Source organism: Oncorhynchus keta, chromosome 35, assembly GCF_023373465.1.
Source record: "Oncorhynchus keta strain PuntledgeMale-10-30-2019 chromosome 35, Oket_V2, whole genome shotgun sequence".
Taxonomy (NCBI): domain Eukaryota; kingdom Metazoa; phylum Chordata; class Actinopteri; order Salmoniformes; family Salmonidae; genus Oncorhynchus; species Oncorhynchus keta.
In genome coordinates this window covers 60,130,463-60,147,486 of record NC_068455.1, presented here as the reverse complement: position 1 = coordinate 60,147,486, position 17,024 = coordinate 60,130,463, and the positions used below count along the sequence as shown (strand labels likewise).

Genomic DNA, 17,024 nt, shown 5'->3' with positions numbered 1-17,024 from the left:
ACCTCTTCCTGGTCCGTGCTAAAAGGCAGTGAACTGTGGGAAAGGGGTCGCGATGAAAGGTCAATATTCATTGGACATGGGCCAACATGCTACTGAGATGGATACCGTCTTGAGTTTTAGCCATTTTTGTTCAATTATGTGTAGCAGCTTGATAAGACGTTACTAATGCCCTTGTCAAACACTCCTCGTCTTATGTCACCTGGTGTCAGGTCAACTGGGCCTGGTTACTTGTCTAAATGAAGGATGAATTAAACAAAATGCCTTTGATCTCTAAGATCAGCTGAAGGGGGTTTGGGGACGTTCGGTCACAGAGGTAGAATAAATAGCTCTCGCCTCTGATAGCGGTAATTCAATTGTCCTACTTTACTTTCTTGGCTCCGTCTGCAGCTGGGGGGGGGTTGTCTGAACATTTTCAGTCTAAATTAAATCTAATTATGATGCTGTTTGTACTGTGTAGCTGCTTTGTGATATTTTGGCTTCAGAATGTCTTTGATGAGCCATGCCGGCTCCATGGACTGCAAATTCAAGAAAGACAATTGCAGAGTCATTGCTGTATCATTATGAGACAAACATAAGCATGCTGCAAGCAACAGAATATCCTGGAGATACTTAATGGGCCGGTTCCCCTGTAAGAGAAAAACTAGGTTTAATCTGTCGAGACTTTAGTACGTTTTCACTATAAAATATGGACCAACACTTATCTTGAGAAGAGTAGCTCTATCGGAAATAATTTGCAAATTTACAAAGTAACGAGTCACATCAGATCTTGATTCTCTGCACACAACTCGTATATTGGTAAAAGGGTGCGTCTCAGATTCTCAAGCAGATGCCATATCAGTTCACTGGAGGTGAAAGGCAACATTATGAAACGTTCGTCAACCATCTGTCATTGTTGTATCAAAATTAAATGTGGAGTTGGCTGTATACAACAAAAACACATATAGGTCTGAAAGGTGTGTATCGGTTCAATCAATATTGTCATTGCTTCGCTTTTCCTTCCGATAGGCTGGGTGGAATTTTAGCCACATTGCTTAGACGTATACAATTGTTTCAGATCTACAGTGCCTAGCTGGTAAAGACTAAGGGTTGATTTGGGTTTCACTTAGTGCACAGAGTTCAACAGTGAGCCTTCTCTGGTTACAGAACCGGTAGACTACATACTGTGAGGGCCAACAACATGCCAACGCAATCTGCAATACGGTATTAAATATTCAGTGTCTGGTCTGGGACTACGGGCTTTGAGAGCGCAGTCTCCAGAGGACAGGTGGAACATAAAGCGAGGGAAAGAAGTACAACTGGTCTTCACGGGGCAGGGAAAGCCTTCACAAGCTCAGTCACATGTGCATGCTCCAGTTACAGACACGCTTGAGGGCACATCCACACAAAGACAAAAAAAATAAACATACTAGGAAAATGGTGACAGTCCCGTGAATGCAGATCTTTGCTCATATCTAAAACACACACTGATGCACACTCAAACACAAACAACTTCCAAACAGACCCTACTTTGTAACAGACATGAGACGACGAGTGGGTCTCAGTAATGTCCTAAGCTTAGGGCTGGATCCAAACACTTGCAATGTTTATGCAAATCCCTCCCTACAAGCAACTTCCCGTGAACACATCTTCTGCTGAATCGACAGAATTCAGCCCCGACGGTACAACATTTCTCAATAAGGGAGGACGGGAAAATATTAGTCTCGACAGAATTCAAAGTAATTTAGTTGACAAGCAAAATTAAATGACTTAAATCAATGAGGGACCACTGAACCGCTTCCAAGAGAATCTAGAAGCCTGTACACCTCTACTTTGACAGGGAGGGAGAGAAGTTGTTGCAGTCCGTTGTATGGGAACTTTCCCCAGGTAAGTGATTCAAAAACAAACAAAACAGGAGGGAAATAGGAGGTAATGTTCCAGAATGAGAACCAGGTATCTGAGCCTGTCCGGCTGAAAATGATGGATTACAGGAGCCACCTCCGGGTGAAATCTGAATGCTAAGGGGGCCATCCGACCGGAGAGGGAAAAAAATAAAATAAAAGGGAAAATGTCTAATCTCTGACTTGGGAGCAAATGGCAGATTTACCGCATGCTGTCTGTAGCGCAGGCAGGGGCAACGGCGGCATAGAAAAGAAGAGGCAGGCCTAATGTACAGGGGAGACTTGGAACACTTGTGCAGAGTCTTTACGCAAAGTCTGGGGGGATATTGACAAGCAAGGATTGACTCGGAAATTAGGCCGCTTAGGCGTAAACACGTAATACGTACTGGTTTAAAACTTCTAATACACTTGATTAATACTTCGGTGATAATACTTATTTCTTCCTCCCTCAATCAGTGAAAATGACTACATAAAAGGGAAATGTGTTTCCCCTCAGTGCTCAGATAAATCGTTGCGGTTTTTAATGTATTGAGTGCTGATAGGAATGTTTTGTTTTATGGCTTAAGAACCTGTACAATTTTGATTTGCCCCACCTCTTTACTCTCAGAGGCAGACCACTGCTGAAAAATTTAAGGATCTGCTCTATGAAAGTATCATAGAATGTGTGCCATGAATACAAATTCAACCGGAGGCCTGACTCTAGCAATTGTACTCGTCATAACCTTATGCGCTGGACATAATAATTGCTCCTCATCCACACAAATAAACCGGAGCGTCACATTCACATGATAGTTGGCAGTAAAATAACCAAATTTATATACAGTCCGGTGCAACATATTAAGTCACACAAACTGCACTGTAGGCCTATGCATAAAGATACAATCTTAGTGACTGTTTGTAACAGAAAGAGCATGCATGGACTGTGCTTTGTCTTCAACGTCTGTGGAGCCTATTCTAGAACAATGAACATCTCAATTAAAATCTTATGGTCCAGAAATTTGCACAATCAATCATACTCCTACTAGATCATCACAGTGATGCGGCCATCGCTCTGGTCAAAAAAACCATATGAATCACGTCAGGTTCTATAAAATAATTGGCCTGTGCAGATTTTTCAACAATGGGTTAACTGAGGTGGAAATGCTATTCTGGCTCTAATGGTTGAATTATTAATGGTTGATATAATCATGTGGGTTTTTATCTACATCACAGGTATGACTGCTCTTCTTGTTGCATTGCATCATATTCATTGGCCATTGGCAGTTACACCCCTCAGCATATGATTCAAGACCAAATACAAATGAGCAGTAGTATTGGTGGTTTACAACACATTAAGTCACTCTCGAAGAGCATCTTCTCATTCTCCCATAAGAAAAGGCTCAAATATATCAAATTCAGTAGGGCTAGACTATACTAAATAACTGATTAGAGATGGGGGACATAAGCCTAGTTTAGTGGTGACCGCTCTACACCAAACGTGCAAATAACTGGCAGAGACGACCACGTTGCATTATGTGGATTTTGTCGTTTCAGATAAAAGCACCACAGCAAAAAGTGCAACACCTCCATATCAAACCATTGGGCTTCTTACAAATCCATACTAACTTGCATACTTACATACTGTATTTAATTGTGAACACTTTGCTGTGTCAGAATCTAATTTGATGCCACCAACGGGTATCGGAGGTTTAGAGAAAGAGACAACGCACACTTAGAACAGCTCAACTGGCTTTAAGTGGCCTATAACATTTTGGTTTTCCTAATTCAGCGAGCTTACAGGAATTGGGCTTCCTCCAATGGGAATTACAGCTTCTCCATTTATCCATTGTTATTAATAATTAATATGTTAGGCTTTAGCTGTCAAACAGAGAACTGCCAGAAAAGCAAAATATAACTAAGTAGATTCCGCTTTCCTTTTATAAAAAGCATGTTATACTGGTGCATCCGCAGACCTGGAATAAGTCAGCCTCTGAAGTTTACAAACACAAATGACTGACAAAAATTTACTTCATTTGGGCCTATATGATCCCCCAATTTGTAAAACGAAAGGCCAGAATAATGCTACTTTGAAAAAAACAATATCTATGTTTCAATGAACAAATGCATAAACATGTTCTGATGAAGCAAGGGAGAACGACAATCTCCTGTAGGTATGGAAACCAACATCTCATTTGGTGGAGAGATGGTACTCTCCTTGCTCCGTACCACCAATGGTGAGCAACGATTGGTGTAATTGAGTGGAAAAGACCCTCCTACACTCTGCCCAATTGGTGGAGCAACCGTGACATCTCACTGCAAGGCTGCCCATTGGTGGAGGACATCCATCATTACACATCTCCCCAAGACCACCAAGGACGAGCCTGTGGACTGTTGTTGTTTACCATTTTGACCATGTCTACAACCAGATATCATATCCAACTAAATCCATTCAGGTACTGAACCGCTAACTTCCCCAATGCTGAGATGTCCTCTACAGTGCATTCGAAAAGTATTCAGACCCCTTCCCACATTTTGTTAAGTTACAGCCTTATTCTTAAATGGATTAAATAACATGTTTTCCTCCTCAAATCTACACACAATACCCCATAATGACAAAGTGAACAGATTTTTAGAAATGTATTATAAACATAAAACAAATAACTTATTTACATTAGTATTCAGACCCTTTGCTGTGAGTCTCGAAATTGAGCTCGGGTGCATCCTTTTTCCATTGATCATCCTTGAGATGTTTCTACAACTTGGAGTCCACCTGTGGTAAATTCAATTGATTGGACATGATTTGGAGAGACACACACCTGTCTATAGGAGGCCCCAGAGGTTACAGTGCATGTCAGAGCAAAACCAAGCCATGAGGTCGAAGGAATTGTCTGTAAAGCACAGAGACCGGATTGTGTTGAGGCATAGATCTGGGGAAGGGTACCAAAACATTTCTGCAGCATTGAAGATCCTCAAAAACACAGTGGCCTCCAACATACTTAAATTGAAATCGTTTGGAACCACCAAGACTCTTCCTAGAGCTAACCTCTGACCAAACTGAGCAATCAGGGAGGAGGGCCTTGGTCAGGGAGGTGACCAAGAACCCAATGGTCACTCTGACAGAGCTCCAGAGTTCCTCTGTGGAGATGGGAGAAACTTCCAGCACTCCACCAATCAGGCCTTTATGGTAGAGTGGCTAGACGGAAGCCACTCCTCAGTAAAAGGCATATGACAACCAGCTAGGAGTTTGCCAAAAGGCACCTAAAGGACACTCAGACCATGAGAAGCAAGATTCTCTGGTTTGATGAAACCAAGATTAACTCTTCGGCGTGAATGCCAAGCGTCACATCTGGAGGAAACCTGACACCACTTATCACCTTGCCAATATCATCCCTACGGTGAAGCATGATGGTGACAGCATCATGCTGTGGGGATGTTTATCAGCAGCAGGGACAGGGAGAGTAGTCAGGATTGAGGGAAAAATGAACAGAGCAAAGTAGAGAGATCCTTGATGAAAACCTGCTCCAGAACACTCAGGAGCTCAGGCTGGGGTGAAGGTTCACCTTCCAACAGGACAACAACCCTGAGCACACAGCCCAGACAACGTAGGAGTGGCTTCGGGACAAGTCTCTGAATGTCCTTGAGTGGCCCAGCCAGAGCCCGGACTTGAACCCGATCTAACATCTCTGGAGAGACCTGAACATAGCTATGCAGCGACACTTTCCATCCAATCTGACAGCGCTTGAGAGAATCTGCAGAGAAGAATGGAAGAAACTCCCCAAATACAGGTGTGCCAAGCTTCCAGCGTCATACCTGGGAAGACACAAGGCTGTAATCGCTGCCAAAGGTGCTTCAACAAAGTACTGAGTAATTTACAGAATACTTATTCATTTTGAATACATATGCAAAAGAAAACAACCAAAAAACTGTTTTTGCTTTGTCATTATGGGGTAGTGAGTGTAGATTGATGAGGGGAAAAATGCACTGTACATGTATTACAGGGGGTGTCCACTAGTTACCACAGCCACAAAGTCAAAATGGTCTATGATTGTTAACTTCATGAAAACAAATGTTTATTGATCTTAATTTAAGGTTAGGCATAAGGTTAGCAGTGTGGTTAGGTTAAATATTTTAAGAAGAGAAATTGTAGAAATAGGCAGGGTTTTTGACATTGTGGCAACGACCGTATTATAGGCATGCGTGCACTAATTAATGTCCATATGCAATGAGTATGGAGCAGCTATTCATGAAGTACATTCAGTCCCACATACCACTTTATAAAGGTGCAAAATTGCCTCTGCCAGTCATTAGCATTTTCATTTAGCACCTCTCAGAGGCTTCGGGCCACCTCATACACATAGGGAGATAATCAACCAGCCCTTCTGCTAGACAGCCAAATGAATGTACTAACAAGACAGGGACATGATGTCTACTAGCCTAAGGAGACCACACAGAGATGACAATGTACTCTGGTGATGACAAACGCCAGTGTCTTCATTATACATGAACATCATCTTAATGAGAGCGAGACGGATAAGCAAACACTGATTAAATGAATAAATGTATACATGTTGAGTTATATAAATACTGCATGCATACAGTATCTATAGAACATGTTCTCCCCACCTGCTACTATAAGTGACCTTTGTTCTGTATTAAACGTAATCTAATATGTAATCTTGTTCAATCTCATTTGTTCATTACCAGTCCCATCGCCAAAGCTCAGACGTGGGAGTTAAGCTGGTGCAGAAATACATCTGTTAATATAGGCATACTTGGGATGAGTTTTACAATGACACCTAAATCATGCAAACAAGGCAGTGACTATAGAAATTATTTTAGATTTTTTTTTTCTGATGCAGGAAGGCTGTATAATTGACCTGTCACGAGGTTCGCTGAGGAGCAAGCAACACGCTGACCAAGGTAACTTTGCCAACTGGTTGATACTTTGTCACTTTCGATGACAAAGAACACACTTTGTCCATGAATACACTGGAACCAACAGCCTTATGAATTCATTAAAGTAAATGATCAGGAAACAGATTAGTGTCTAACCTTAAACATAAAATATACTGCATATTAAAGTAAAATGCAGCATTCTATAAATCAATTGTGGCCAGGTATGAAAGTGTTGGATTGTCAGCCATAATGATTCTCAGATTGATCTATGACAAAACCCATAAAATACAACACATTATGGGCTTCTTTGATGAAGCTGTGTAAATATGGTTCTCAGTGACTACGTCACATTTTGTGTACTGCAGCTCAGGCATGCTGGAAGGGTTGTACACTACTAGCGATCAGTGACATATATTCAGGCACCTGTCCAAGGTGGAGATGGTGGTGACTTCTTTTAACAGTCCCTCCCACACTCCTCCTTACCAATCTCTCGCTCTGACACACACACACACACACACAAATAAAGCACACTCCAACTCCGGTATTTTTCATTGTACTCCAACTTGTCATGACCGTATACATGAGCTAGACACCACAAGGCACGGCAAGCATTAAAGTGTGCTTGCTCTGTGTGGAGGTTTTATGCGTCTGTGGAAGCTGTGCTCTGCTTTGCACCGTGAAGTAAGTGACCATAAATGAACACGTTTAGGAGCAGCTTCCAAAAGTACGACAACTTAACTTCCAAGATAACAAATGTTAGGCTACAGCCCATCCTCAGCAGGACTGAAAGCAAGAGAGTTACTGTACACACAAAACACAGTAGCCGACAAGGGATGGTACAAAGCCCTTCAGAAACTTTACCTGCATGAAGCGTGCCCGTGACAAGTCTATACAGGTACTGAGCGAATTTAAACATCTCCCTCTTGCACCTCTTCCTGCAGCTGCTCATGTTGGCACGGGGGGTCAGGGGTCGCGAGGGGAATGGACTCTTCTTTGGGGTGTAATCCTTCTTGTTCCGCTCTCCGGGCTCTCCTCTTCTGTCCTCCAGTCCACTGTGTGGCTACGTTCCCCGGCGTGCCCCTGGTCTAAGTGTGAGAGTGGTTGTGTTGGTGGCGGGAGCGCTTTGTGGAGAGCACCCCAGGGCTGCTCTTAATGTGACACCTTTCTCAGGGCTTCTCCGGCGCCTAGGCTCCGATCACCAGTGGGACGCTGCACAGTGAGCGCTGTAAGGGTCATTAATATTTCCTCACCGGCAGTTTACTTAAGGGTCCCCACGGTGCTGCTCTGCATCACTTGCACTCCCTCTTTTTCTCTGTACAGTGACCCTCCCTCGCTTTCTCTCTCTCTCATTGAAGCTTATTTTACAGAAGAGGCTATTCTCTCTCCACCCTTCTCTTTTCTTCCCTGTACAGTGGCTCTCCACCTCTCGCTCCCCTACTACGCCAGCTGCTTACTCTACTCAGCACCATCTGAGAATGTTTTGCCCTCGATGACTGTTACCAAAGGGGGAGGGGCCTGTTTGGCCCTAGGGAGGAGGAGAGATAGAGCAAAAGGAGGAGAGAAGGAAACATGGGGAAAGTAGTAAGGGGAAAGTGTCTAACTCAATGAATGAGCAATGACTACAGATTACGGGCCTGTCACATCACACTGCTCTATAGACCATAACTGACAGTGATAATGCAATGGAATCAGTTTCCCAGGAGAGAAAGCAAAAGGTAAGATTGAACAGGTATTTCAGGAATTATTTTAATGTATTTTTTTATTTACCTAGGCAAGTCAGTTATGAACAAATTCTTATTTACAATGACAGCCTAGGAACAGTGGGAGAACGACAGATTTTTACCTTGTCAGCTCGGGGATTTGATCTAGCAACCTTCCGGTTACTTGCCCAACACTCTAACCACTAGGCTACATCCCGCCCGATTTGAAACTGTTTTGAACTGTTTTGGCTATGCGCTATTATGTCCCAATCCCTGAAAGCTAAGACTCGAGCAAGGATTTGCCTTCTGTTCCCAGTCTATGATGATCACAGGCCTCGTTAGAAGGGAGTCATAAAAGCCGCTATGGATTGCCTTTCTACTCCCTATTGAATCTTGCTCTTGTGACTGACTGGGTTCGAACTAGGTCTCCTGCATGTCACAAGACTGTTAGCCCACTAATACTGAACAAAAATATAAAACGCAACATACAACAATTTCAAAAGTTTGCCAGGTCCAGCAAATCAATGAGTTTTATTACAGATGAATTCCTCAGCAGCCCCCTCCCCAGGCGATCCCACAGGTGAAGAAGCCGGATGAGGCCGGTTGGACGTACTGCCATATTCGATAAAACGTCATTGGAGACAGCTTATGGTAGAGAAATTAACATTACATTTTCTGGCAACAGCTCAGATGACACATCTGTGGCATTGTGTTGTGTACCAAAACTGCACATTTTAAAAGTGCCTTTTATTGTCCCCAGCACAAGGTGCACCTGAATAATGATCATGCCGTTTAATCAGCTTCTTGATATGCCACACTGGTCAGGTGGATGGATTATCTTGGCAAAGGAGAAATGCTCAGTAACAGCGAAGTAAACATTTGTGCACAACATTTTAGAGAAATAAGCTTTTGTGCTTATAACTGATTGGGTTAAAAATCAGGCCATCTGCACAACAAGAATGTGACAGATCGAAGCAGAAGGATCTGTGCACCCCATTTAATGAGAGTGCAGCAGAGGTGGCGATTATGGAATACAGGAAACGGAGGGCAGAACACTCCCCCACATTCACATCGACAGGGCTGTAATGGTGCAGGACGAGAGCTTCAAGTTTCTCAGTGTCCACATCACTAAAGACCAATTATGGTCCAAACAGTGGTGAAGATGGCTCAAAAACACCTCTTCCTCCTCAGGAGGCTGAAAATATTTGGCATGGACTCTCAGATCATCAAAAAGTTGTACAGCTGCACCAGTGAGAGCATCTTGACTAAATGCTTGGTATGGCAACTGCTTGGCATCTGACCAAAAGGCGCTACAGAGGGTAGTGTTTATGGCCCAGTACATCACTGAGGCCAAGCTCCCAACCATACAGGACCCCTTTGTGCTGTTGTCTGTGCCCAATAATGTTTGTACCATGTTTTGTGCTGCTGCCATGTTATGTTGCTACCATGCTGTGTTGTCATGTTGTGCTCCCTTGCTATGTTGTCATCTTAGGTCTCTCTTTATGTAGTGGTGTCTCGTGTTTTGTCCTATATTTTTTAATCCCAGCCCTCAGTCCAAGCAGGAGTCCTTTTGATACGCCGTCAGTGTAAATAAGAATGTGTTAACTGACTTGCCTAGTTAAAGGTTAAATAAATAAAAATACCAGGCGGTGTCAGAAGGAGGCCCTAAAAATGATTAGACTCCAGCCATCCAAGTCATAGACTGATCTCTCTACTACCGTATGGCAGCAATACTAGAGCGCCAAGTCTGGGACCAAAAAAGCTCCTGAACAGCTTCTACACCCAAGACATAAGACTGCTGAACAATTAATCAAATGGCTACCCTGACTATTTGCATTGGCTCTCTTGCACCGGCTCTATGTACACTCACTGGACTCTACCTACAGACTCACACATACTACACTGACACTAACGCAGACTACATACAGTGGTGACTCCACTAAAAGTTTGGCGATTATGCTGCGGGACTTAGAGGTAATTTGTGGTTTTGTACGGTACCCTGCGCCACTACTTCATTGCTCCAGACAAGCGCAAAGGGAAGTTAGAGCACTGATTATGCTTTTGGGTCCCAAGGTGCTACTGTGTCTCTGTAGTACTGTAGCCTACTCCCAACCAGTCACGTTGTACAGAGCCTTAGTGAGGCAGCGGACAGCAGTGCAAGCTGTGTTGCTACAGATGTGATTCAATACCCGTATCGGCCTTGACTGGGAGATCCATGAGATGACTGTAGATTTTTGGTTTCTCCCCCTCTAAAAACAGAAATAATTCTAAATAAAAAAACGGCTTTATTTACAAATTTGTAACAATGTCTCACCTCATGTTTAAAAATGGCCTTCTTCCTCGCTAATTTTACGTTATTTGAAAACAAAATATATATATATTTAAACAAAGCGATTATTATTATTATTACATAAAAGCCCCTTGGATATTCTCACAGATATATTATTAAACCTGTTATTAGCCATATTGGTTATGGCTCCCTATTAGCACACATTGGGATTACCTTGCAGTTGTCCAGCTGTATCCACTGAAATAACGGGATGGGCCGCAGAGCTGCGCACAGAAGACGGACCTAGCCCATGGGGAAGAGAGGAGGAGAAATGGAATTGCCTTGCAGTTCTCCAGCTGTATCCACTGAAAGGACAGCTGATGGCGATGGACAGCTGATGGCACCCCCACCCCACCGGGTAGCACAGCGCAACACTTTAAGGGGCATTGCACTAATAATGGCGCTGACTACGGAAACGTTCCCGCTATTCTTCGTGCCAGTCGGCACATTCAAACTAAAACAATGTAACTAATAATGGTGCAAAAAAATGCCCCTTAGATATGAATTCGGAGGGAAGATATTATTAAACATTAAAGCATTAGACCTCTCACTAAAAGGAGTCACTCAAAAGTTACTTATATCCGAACTGGATATAACAAAAAATGACATGAAAAGCACACATTTGTAAATCCCAAACTCTAAAAGTAATTAGAAAGGTAGATACAAATTATTTGTGATAGTGGTTACAATAAAGAATGTAAACAAGATGTAAGATGATTTTATTTACAGTAGCGATGGACAGCTGATGGCATTTTGAAAACAGGTATTAAAACACTTGTAGCCAGATTAGCAGGACAATAGACTCATTATAGCCTGGGTACTGTAGGTGTGAAAGTCACAATAACATCCATAATAACATCGATAATGGAATAAAGGTTCAATAAAAATGTAATAAATACAAATTATTGTATACTAAAAACGGGAATGTGTTTTTGCAGCGCATACAACCATGCCGACAACCATCCGTGGAGATCAGTGGACAAAGGGCTGGACAACGGGCCGCAACGAAAAAACTCATGGTTGCCAAGAAAGCAGTTAGTTTTGCTAGATTCTTAAAATGTGTACGCAGCATGTGTGTTGGAGTCAAATTAAGAATTAAATGTATCTACCGTTTCTATCATAGGCCACAGTAATCGATGGGGGCTCTGGGCGGTACCATTCTGCTCATCAGATGAAGGTGCACATGGATCAGATTCAAACTTTGAAGACCGAGATCGAGTCATTGAAGGCAGACCAGCAGAAAGAGAAACATTATCTGAGGGCAGCGATACGGGCGACAGCTGATTTCATTGGTCCAGAGCCAGGCGGAGAATGACACGTTGAAGAGGGCCAGGTACACCTGTGAGCTCTGGAACTCCACCTCAGACAGGAAGAGTCAACATACCTGGCGGGTTCATCAGGTCGTCGGTTCACCCTGAAATTTCCATTCCTCTTCTGACAACAGAACTTGACCAACTACTCACCAGGCACATCAAGGGTCGTCTGGACCATTATGCTGTTCTGCTATAGCCTAATAAACAAATGCAGGTGGTTTATCTTCAAAATGTTTTATTATGCAAATGTAAAGGCATATACTGTACAGTACTGTATTTCATCATCAGCATCTTTATGCTTTCGTTAAATGGTGACTGTCAGCAGTGATTTGAATATAGAATAGTTTGGAGGTGTGTGCGTGTGCGTGGCCAATTTCTGAGGAACAAATTTCTCAATGTTTTACGAGACCTACTCTGCATTTATTCATTGCACAATTAAGCTAATTGAATTGGCATGTCCAAATATACCTCAAGGTTGACTGAGAATGAAACATGGGACCAAAACTTTACATGTTGCATTTCTATTTTTCTTTAGTGTATATTTAAATTGACTGATTTCCTTATGAACAGTAATTCAGTAAAATATTTCCAATTGTTGCTGGTTGATTTTTGTTCAGTATATTTATTTTGTTAGATACATCTCCCAATGAATGGAAATCATATTTTTTTCAAAGCAATGTTAGCTGTCACGCTAGCTGTTCACTCTGAATAGATTCACAAATTCATAGGAATTTGTCACGAAATGCAAACGTTGACTCCCTCTGAGGCACATGTTGCTCGGCAACCCCCCTGCCCTTGCCAGGGCAGGCCTGCTCCCTCGGTATCTAAAGCCAGTGTGAGAAATATTGTGAGAACAAACTTTTGTGCAATGAAACTAAACAAATACTGCACGATAAACAACAACTTTTTTTTGCCAAATTCATGCTAGTGTAAGACAAAAAAAAAGGAAAGTGAACTTCAACCTGGATCGTTTTATTGGAATTTTTAGGCTGTTTAAGTAATGAATCAACATGGTAGAATGTGTTTTCTGAATACTGAAATGGATCTCTTAGAGAGGTCACAAGAGGTGACAGCAATCTCTCTCTTCAGTTGTACTAATTCAATATCCCACACTGCGTCTACATCTGCATTGCTTGCCGTTTGGGGTTTTAGGCTGGGTTTCTGTACAGCACTTTGATAGATCAGCTGATGTAAGAAGGGCTACAGAAATACATTTGATTATTAGACATTCCCACACAAAGGCCCTCCAAAAAAAGCACATCTCATGAGATGACATTGCACTTCGAGGGTATGGAAATGAATACTCCACATTTGTCTAAAAATGGAATGGTCAATTAAACACTGTGGATTGGAACCCTAATTGACATCTCACGCGAAAGCCCCATGTGGTTGTTTCACCCCTCCCATAGATGAACGCACGTATTGAAAATCGCTTTGAATAAAGAGCAACTGCAAAATGACTCAAGCAAATGTAAGATTGGTCACAAGACATGGGAAAACTGAATACCTAAAATAGATAAGCATTGGTGGTATATTTATACTACATATTCAATGGGCATTTATATTGTGCTACCGATGGGAAGGTTTAATGTTGGCTAAATTAGCCACCTGAAGTGAATCATACTTGTTCAGTCTTGACAGTTAATTGTCTCATCTAGTCTCCACCTGGACACCATTGGTGTGGTATCTGTTCAGTAATTTGCGGTGTAGTGCAGCATCCTGTAACCCACCATAGTAGAAACAGTTGTATTACAGTAAATCTGGGGCAGCAGCGTGGCCTAGTGGTTAGAGCGTTGGACTAGTAACCGAAAGGTTGCAAGATCGAATCCCCGAGCTGACAAGGTACAAATCTGTCATTCTTCCCCTGAACAAACTACCCACTGTTCGTAGACTGTCATTAAAAATAAGAATTTGTTCTTAACTGACTTGTCTAGTTAAATAAAAAGAATTGCTTTGCTTTCCTTACTCTGATTTATCCCCCATATATATATCCTCTCAGTGGAAAATAATTACCCTCCCTCTTAGGGTTAGCCTCTGTGGCACTATTTGTCAGGAAACCAAAAGTGACCTTGTACTGTACTGGATGTTCTGTTTAGTTTAGATCCAGATTTAGGACACTGACTCAGGCAGTTCAGGCTTACTCTCTGAAAATGACATGATTTAGGCCTATTACAGATAAATTCAATGTTTAACTGGTTCCTTGTGAAATAGTTTTTGAATACAGAGTATGTCCATGGAATATAATTGGTCCAGCACGTCCATTACCAAGTTACTCTCCCTGAAAGCCACTGCCTTTAACTAGGCAAGTCAGTTAAGATCAAATTCTTATTTACAATGAAGGCCTAGAAAGAGTGGCCTTGTTCAGGGGCGGAACAAGAGTTTTTTTTCCCTTGGCACTTCAGGGTTTTGATGTAGCAACCTTTCTGTTACTGACCCAGCGCTCTAACCACTAGGCTACCTTCTAATGTCTACTTCCTCCCACATAGAGTGAGATGGATGGTGTACATTATCAGCGTAGAGGGGCATCACATTTAAAGATGTTGCTGGCCTGAGGGATTGTAGGGGAAGGAGATGGGGGGGGGGCTTCAGACTCTATAGAAGTTTTAGTTTTTGCTCAGGCAAAATGACAGTTGAGATCTCACTCCATCAAAGAGTGATAGATAGGAGGAAGTCGTCATTATTTTCCCCATCTCTGAGGTCTTCATTGCTCTCCATTTGTCTTTCTCTCCTTCACTTCTCTTTCACCCTCCGTGTCTCTTACACCTGGACCCTCCGACTGCTCCTTAACTCATTTGTAAGTCGGACCCAGCAGACTAGGAGACAGTCGTCACCAGTGATGTCATTATTCCGACTGTCTCTGAGACCTTTCAGGTTTTTTGTTTTTCCTATTGCAGCTTCCTACACTAGAACAAGGTCTAGAAGAGATGGGTTCATATGATAAATTATCAGTCTCTTCAAAATATTTCAGACACATTTGGATTTCTGATTTTGTTCCGTAAACACTTTGACTGGCTCTCGACTTAACTTATGCTTCTCCTCTGTCTGTACCTCTGTGTAATTTGGCAGGCTGACTGCTCGGTGGACAGTAACTGAAGCGAGTTTTGGCCTTTGGGATGTTTTTAGGCAGCTGTAGCTCAGCATGTAGAGCACATTTGAGACATCTGCTTTGATGGCACTCCTCCCTGCTTAAGAATGCAGTGGTTTAGAAGTCTCTCGTGTTACAGATAATGTCTACAATGGTAATCATAATAATTGTTGCATTGTCACACACACCAGATAGGTGCAGTGAAATGTGTTGCTTTACAGGGTCAGGCATAGTAGTACACGGCCCCGAAGCAAATTATGATTAAGTGCCTTGCTCTAGGACATATCAAAATATTTTTACTTTGTCAGCTTGGGTATTCGAAACCAGCGGCATTTCGGTTACTGGCCAAACGCGCTAACCGGTAGGCTTACCTGCCTCCAGTAGTGAGTCATTGTTCACCACTGAGGTTGATATGATAATGCATTATTCCTTCATTCTTAACCATGTGGCATGAGTCATTGTAGATTCTAATCAGCGCTTACTCACTTGAGTCACCTCTAAGCAAGTAGTATCTACACATTAATCCACATTGGAAACATAATTGCCCGTCTTACGTTTCCATTGTCAGGCTTCAGGCGCTTCACGCTATACTTTAAAGCCCACAGATTTGCCACACCCACATATGCCTGTGCATTATATGGTTTCCTGCCTTCTGTACGATCTCTACATTTGAACACAATGCTCCAATTTGATTGGCCTGAGCAGGCGACCTTGCCCATAATCAGTGGGCTAAATGGGAGAAGGTAGAGAGCGGAGACTCTGATACCCTGTCAGAGGTGAAGGCCCCCATTAAAGACAGTACAGGGAAAACAATAATGATTCACACTAGAGAAGGGTCAATGGACATTAACAGACGAAAAGACCAACAATCCCACAAAGAATAGCTGAGAATGCTTTTACCGACACAAAAACAATTAGAAAGGAGAGGCAGGACAAAAAGCATTGGATGCTGGAGCCATGCCAAGAACTATCCTTCTCTTGCTTTGAGTCAGACAACTTTTCCAGAGCTAAAGATTTCCAAAGGTAAGAGTTGTTCATTACAGCATTGGGCTTTGCAAATGGACAAAGAAAGCTGAGTCTGCACTTAGTTAACTCTTAATCTTGCAGAATCGCTCCTGCAGGTGCTGCGTTAGAGAACTCGTCAGGATGTCCGAAGCATAATGACACAGATATACCCTGTTCCCATAAGGATAAAGGGACTTATTGACTGCAAGTTTTTTGGTAAATCTTAAGTACCCAATCAGAAAGGTTTGTACTATTGAGGATTGTATCAATATTCTGTGATAGAATAACCATTTGCAAAGGAGCTAGGCGATTCTGAGACATGAAAGCAAATGCAAAAAGTTAACTATTCACTAGTCAACCGGTTCAAATGTTTGATATGAGTGCATTGGTTTGGGGTCTGTCTGCGGGGCCCCAAACCGATCCAAATGTGGCATGCATCGGTCAGAAAATAAATTAAAATGTTAAGAATTGCCATACACAATTTTTTTTGAAGATATCCCTCTAGTAGTGTGGGGGCTGTGCTTTGGCAAAGTGGATGGGGTTATATCTTTCCTGTTTGTCCCTGTCCGGGGATATCATCGGATGGGGCCACAGTGTCTCCCGACCCCTCCTGTCTCAGCCTCCAGTATTTATGCTGCAGTAGTTTGTGTGTCGGGGGGCTAGGGTCAGTTTGTTATATCTGGAGTACTTCTCCTGTCCTATCCGGTGTCCCGCGTGAATTTAAGTATGCTCTCTCTAATTCTCTGTTTTATTCTTTGCGCTCTCTAATTCTCTGTTTTATTCTTTCTTTCTCTCGGAGGACCTGAGCCCTAGGACCATGCCTCAGGACTATCTGGCATG

General features: G+C 42.5%; 1 protein-coding gene across 2 annotated transcripts in view; it reads right to left on the bottom strand.

The window, feature by feature from the left end:
* Positions 1-17,024, bottom strand: part of kcnip4a (potassium voltage-gated channel interacting protein 4a) — a 250,518-nt gene that overhangs the window by 170,913 nt on the left and 62,581 nt on the right. The window contains exon 1 of one of the 2 annotated variants that reach the window (XM_035753144.2): positions 7,614-8,200. The exons of the other annotated variant lie outside the window; for it this stretch is intronic. Within the exon in view, the coding sequence (XP_035609037.1) occupies positions 7,614-7,701 (88 nt within the window). The 5' untranslated portion in view covers positions 7,702-8,200. Of the gene's footprint in view, positions 1-7,613; positions 8,201-17,024 lie in introns of those variants that run through there. 2 annotated transcript variants of the gene reach the window in all.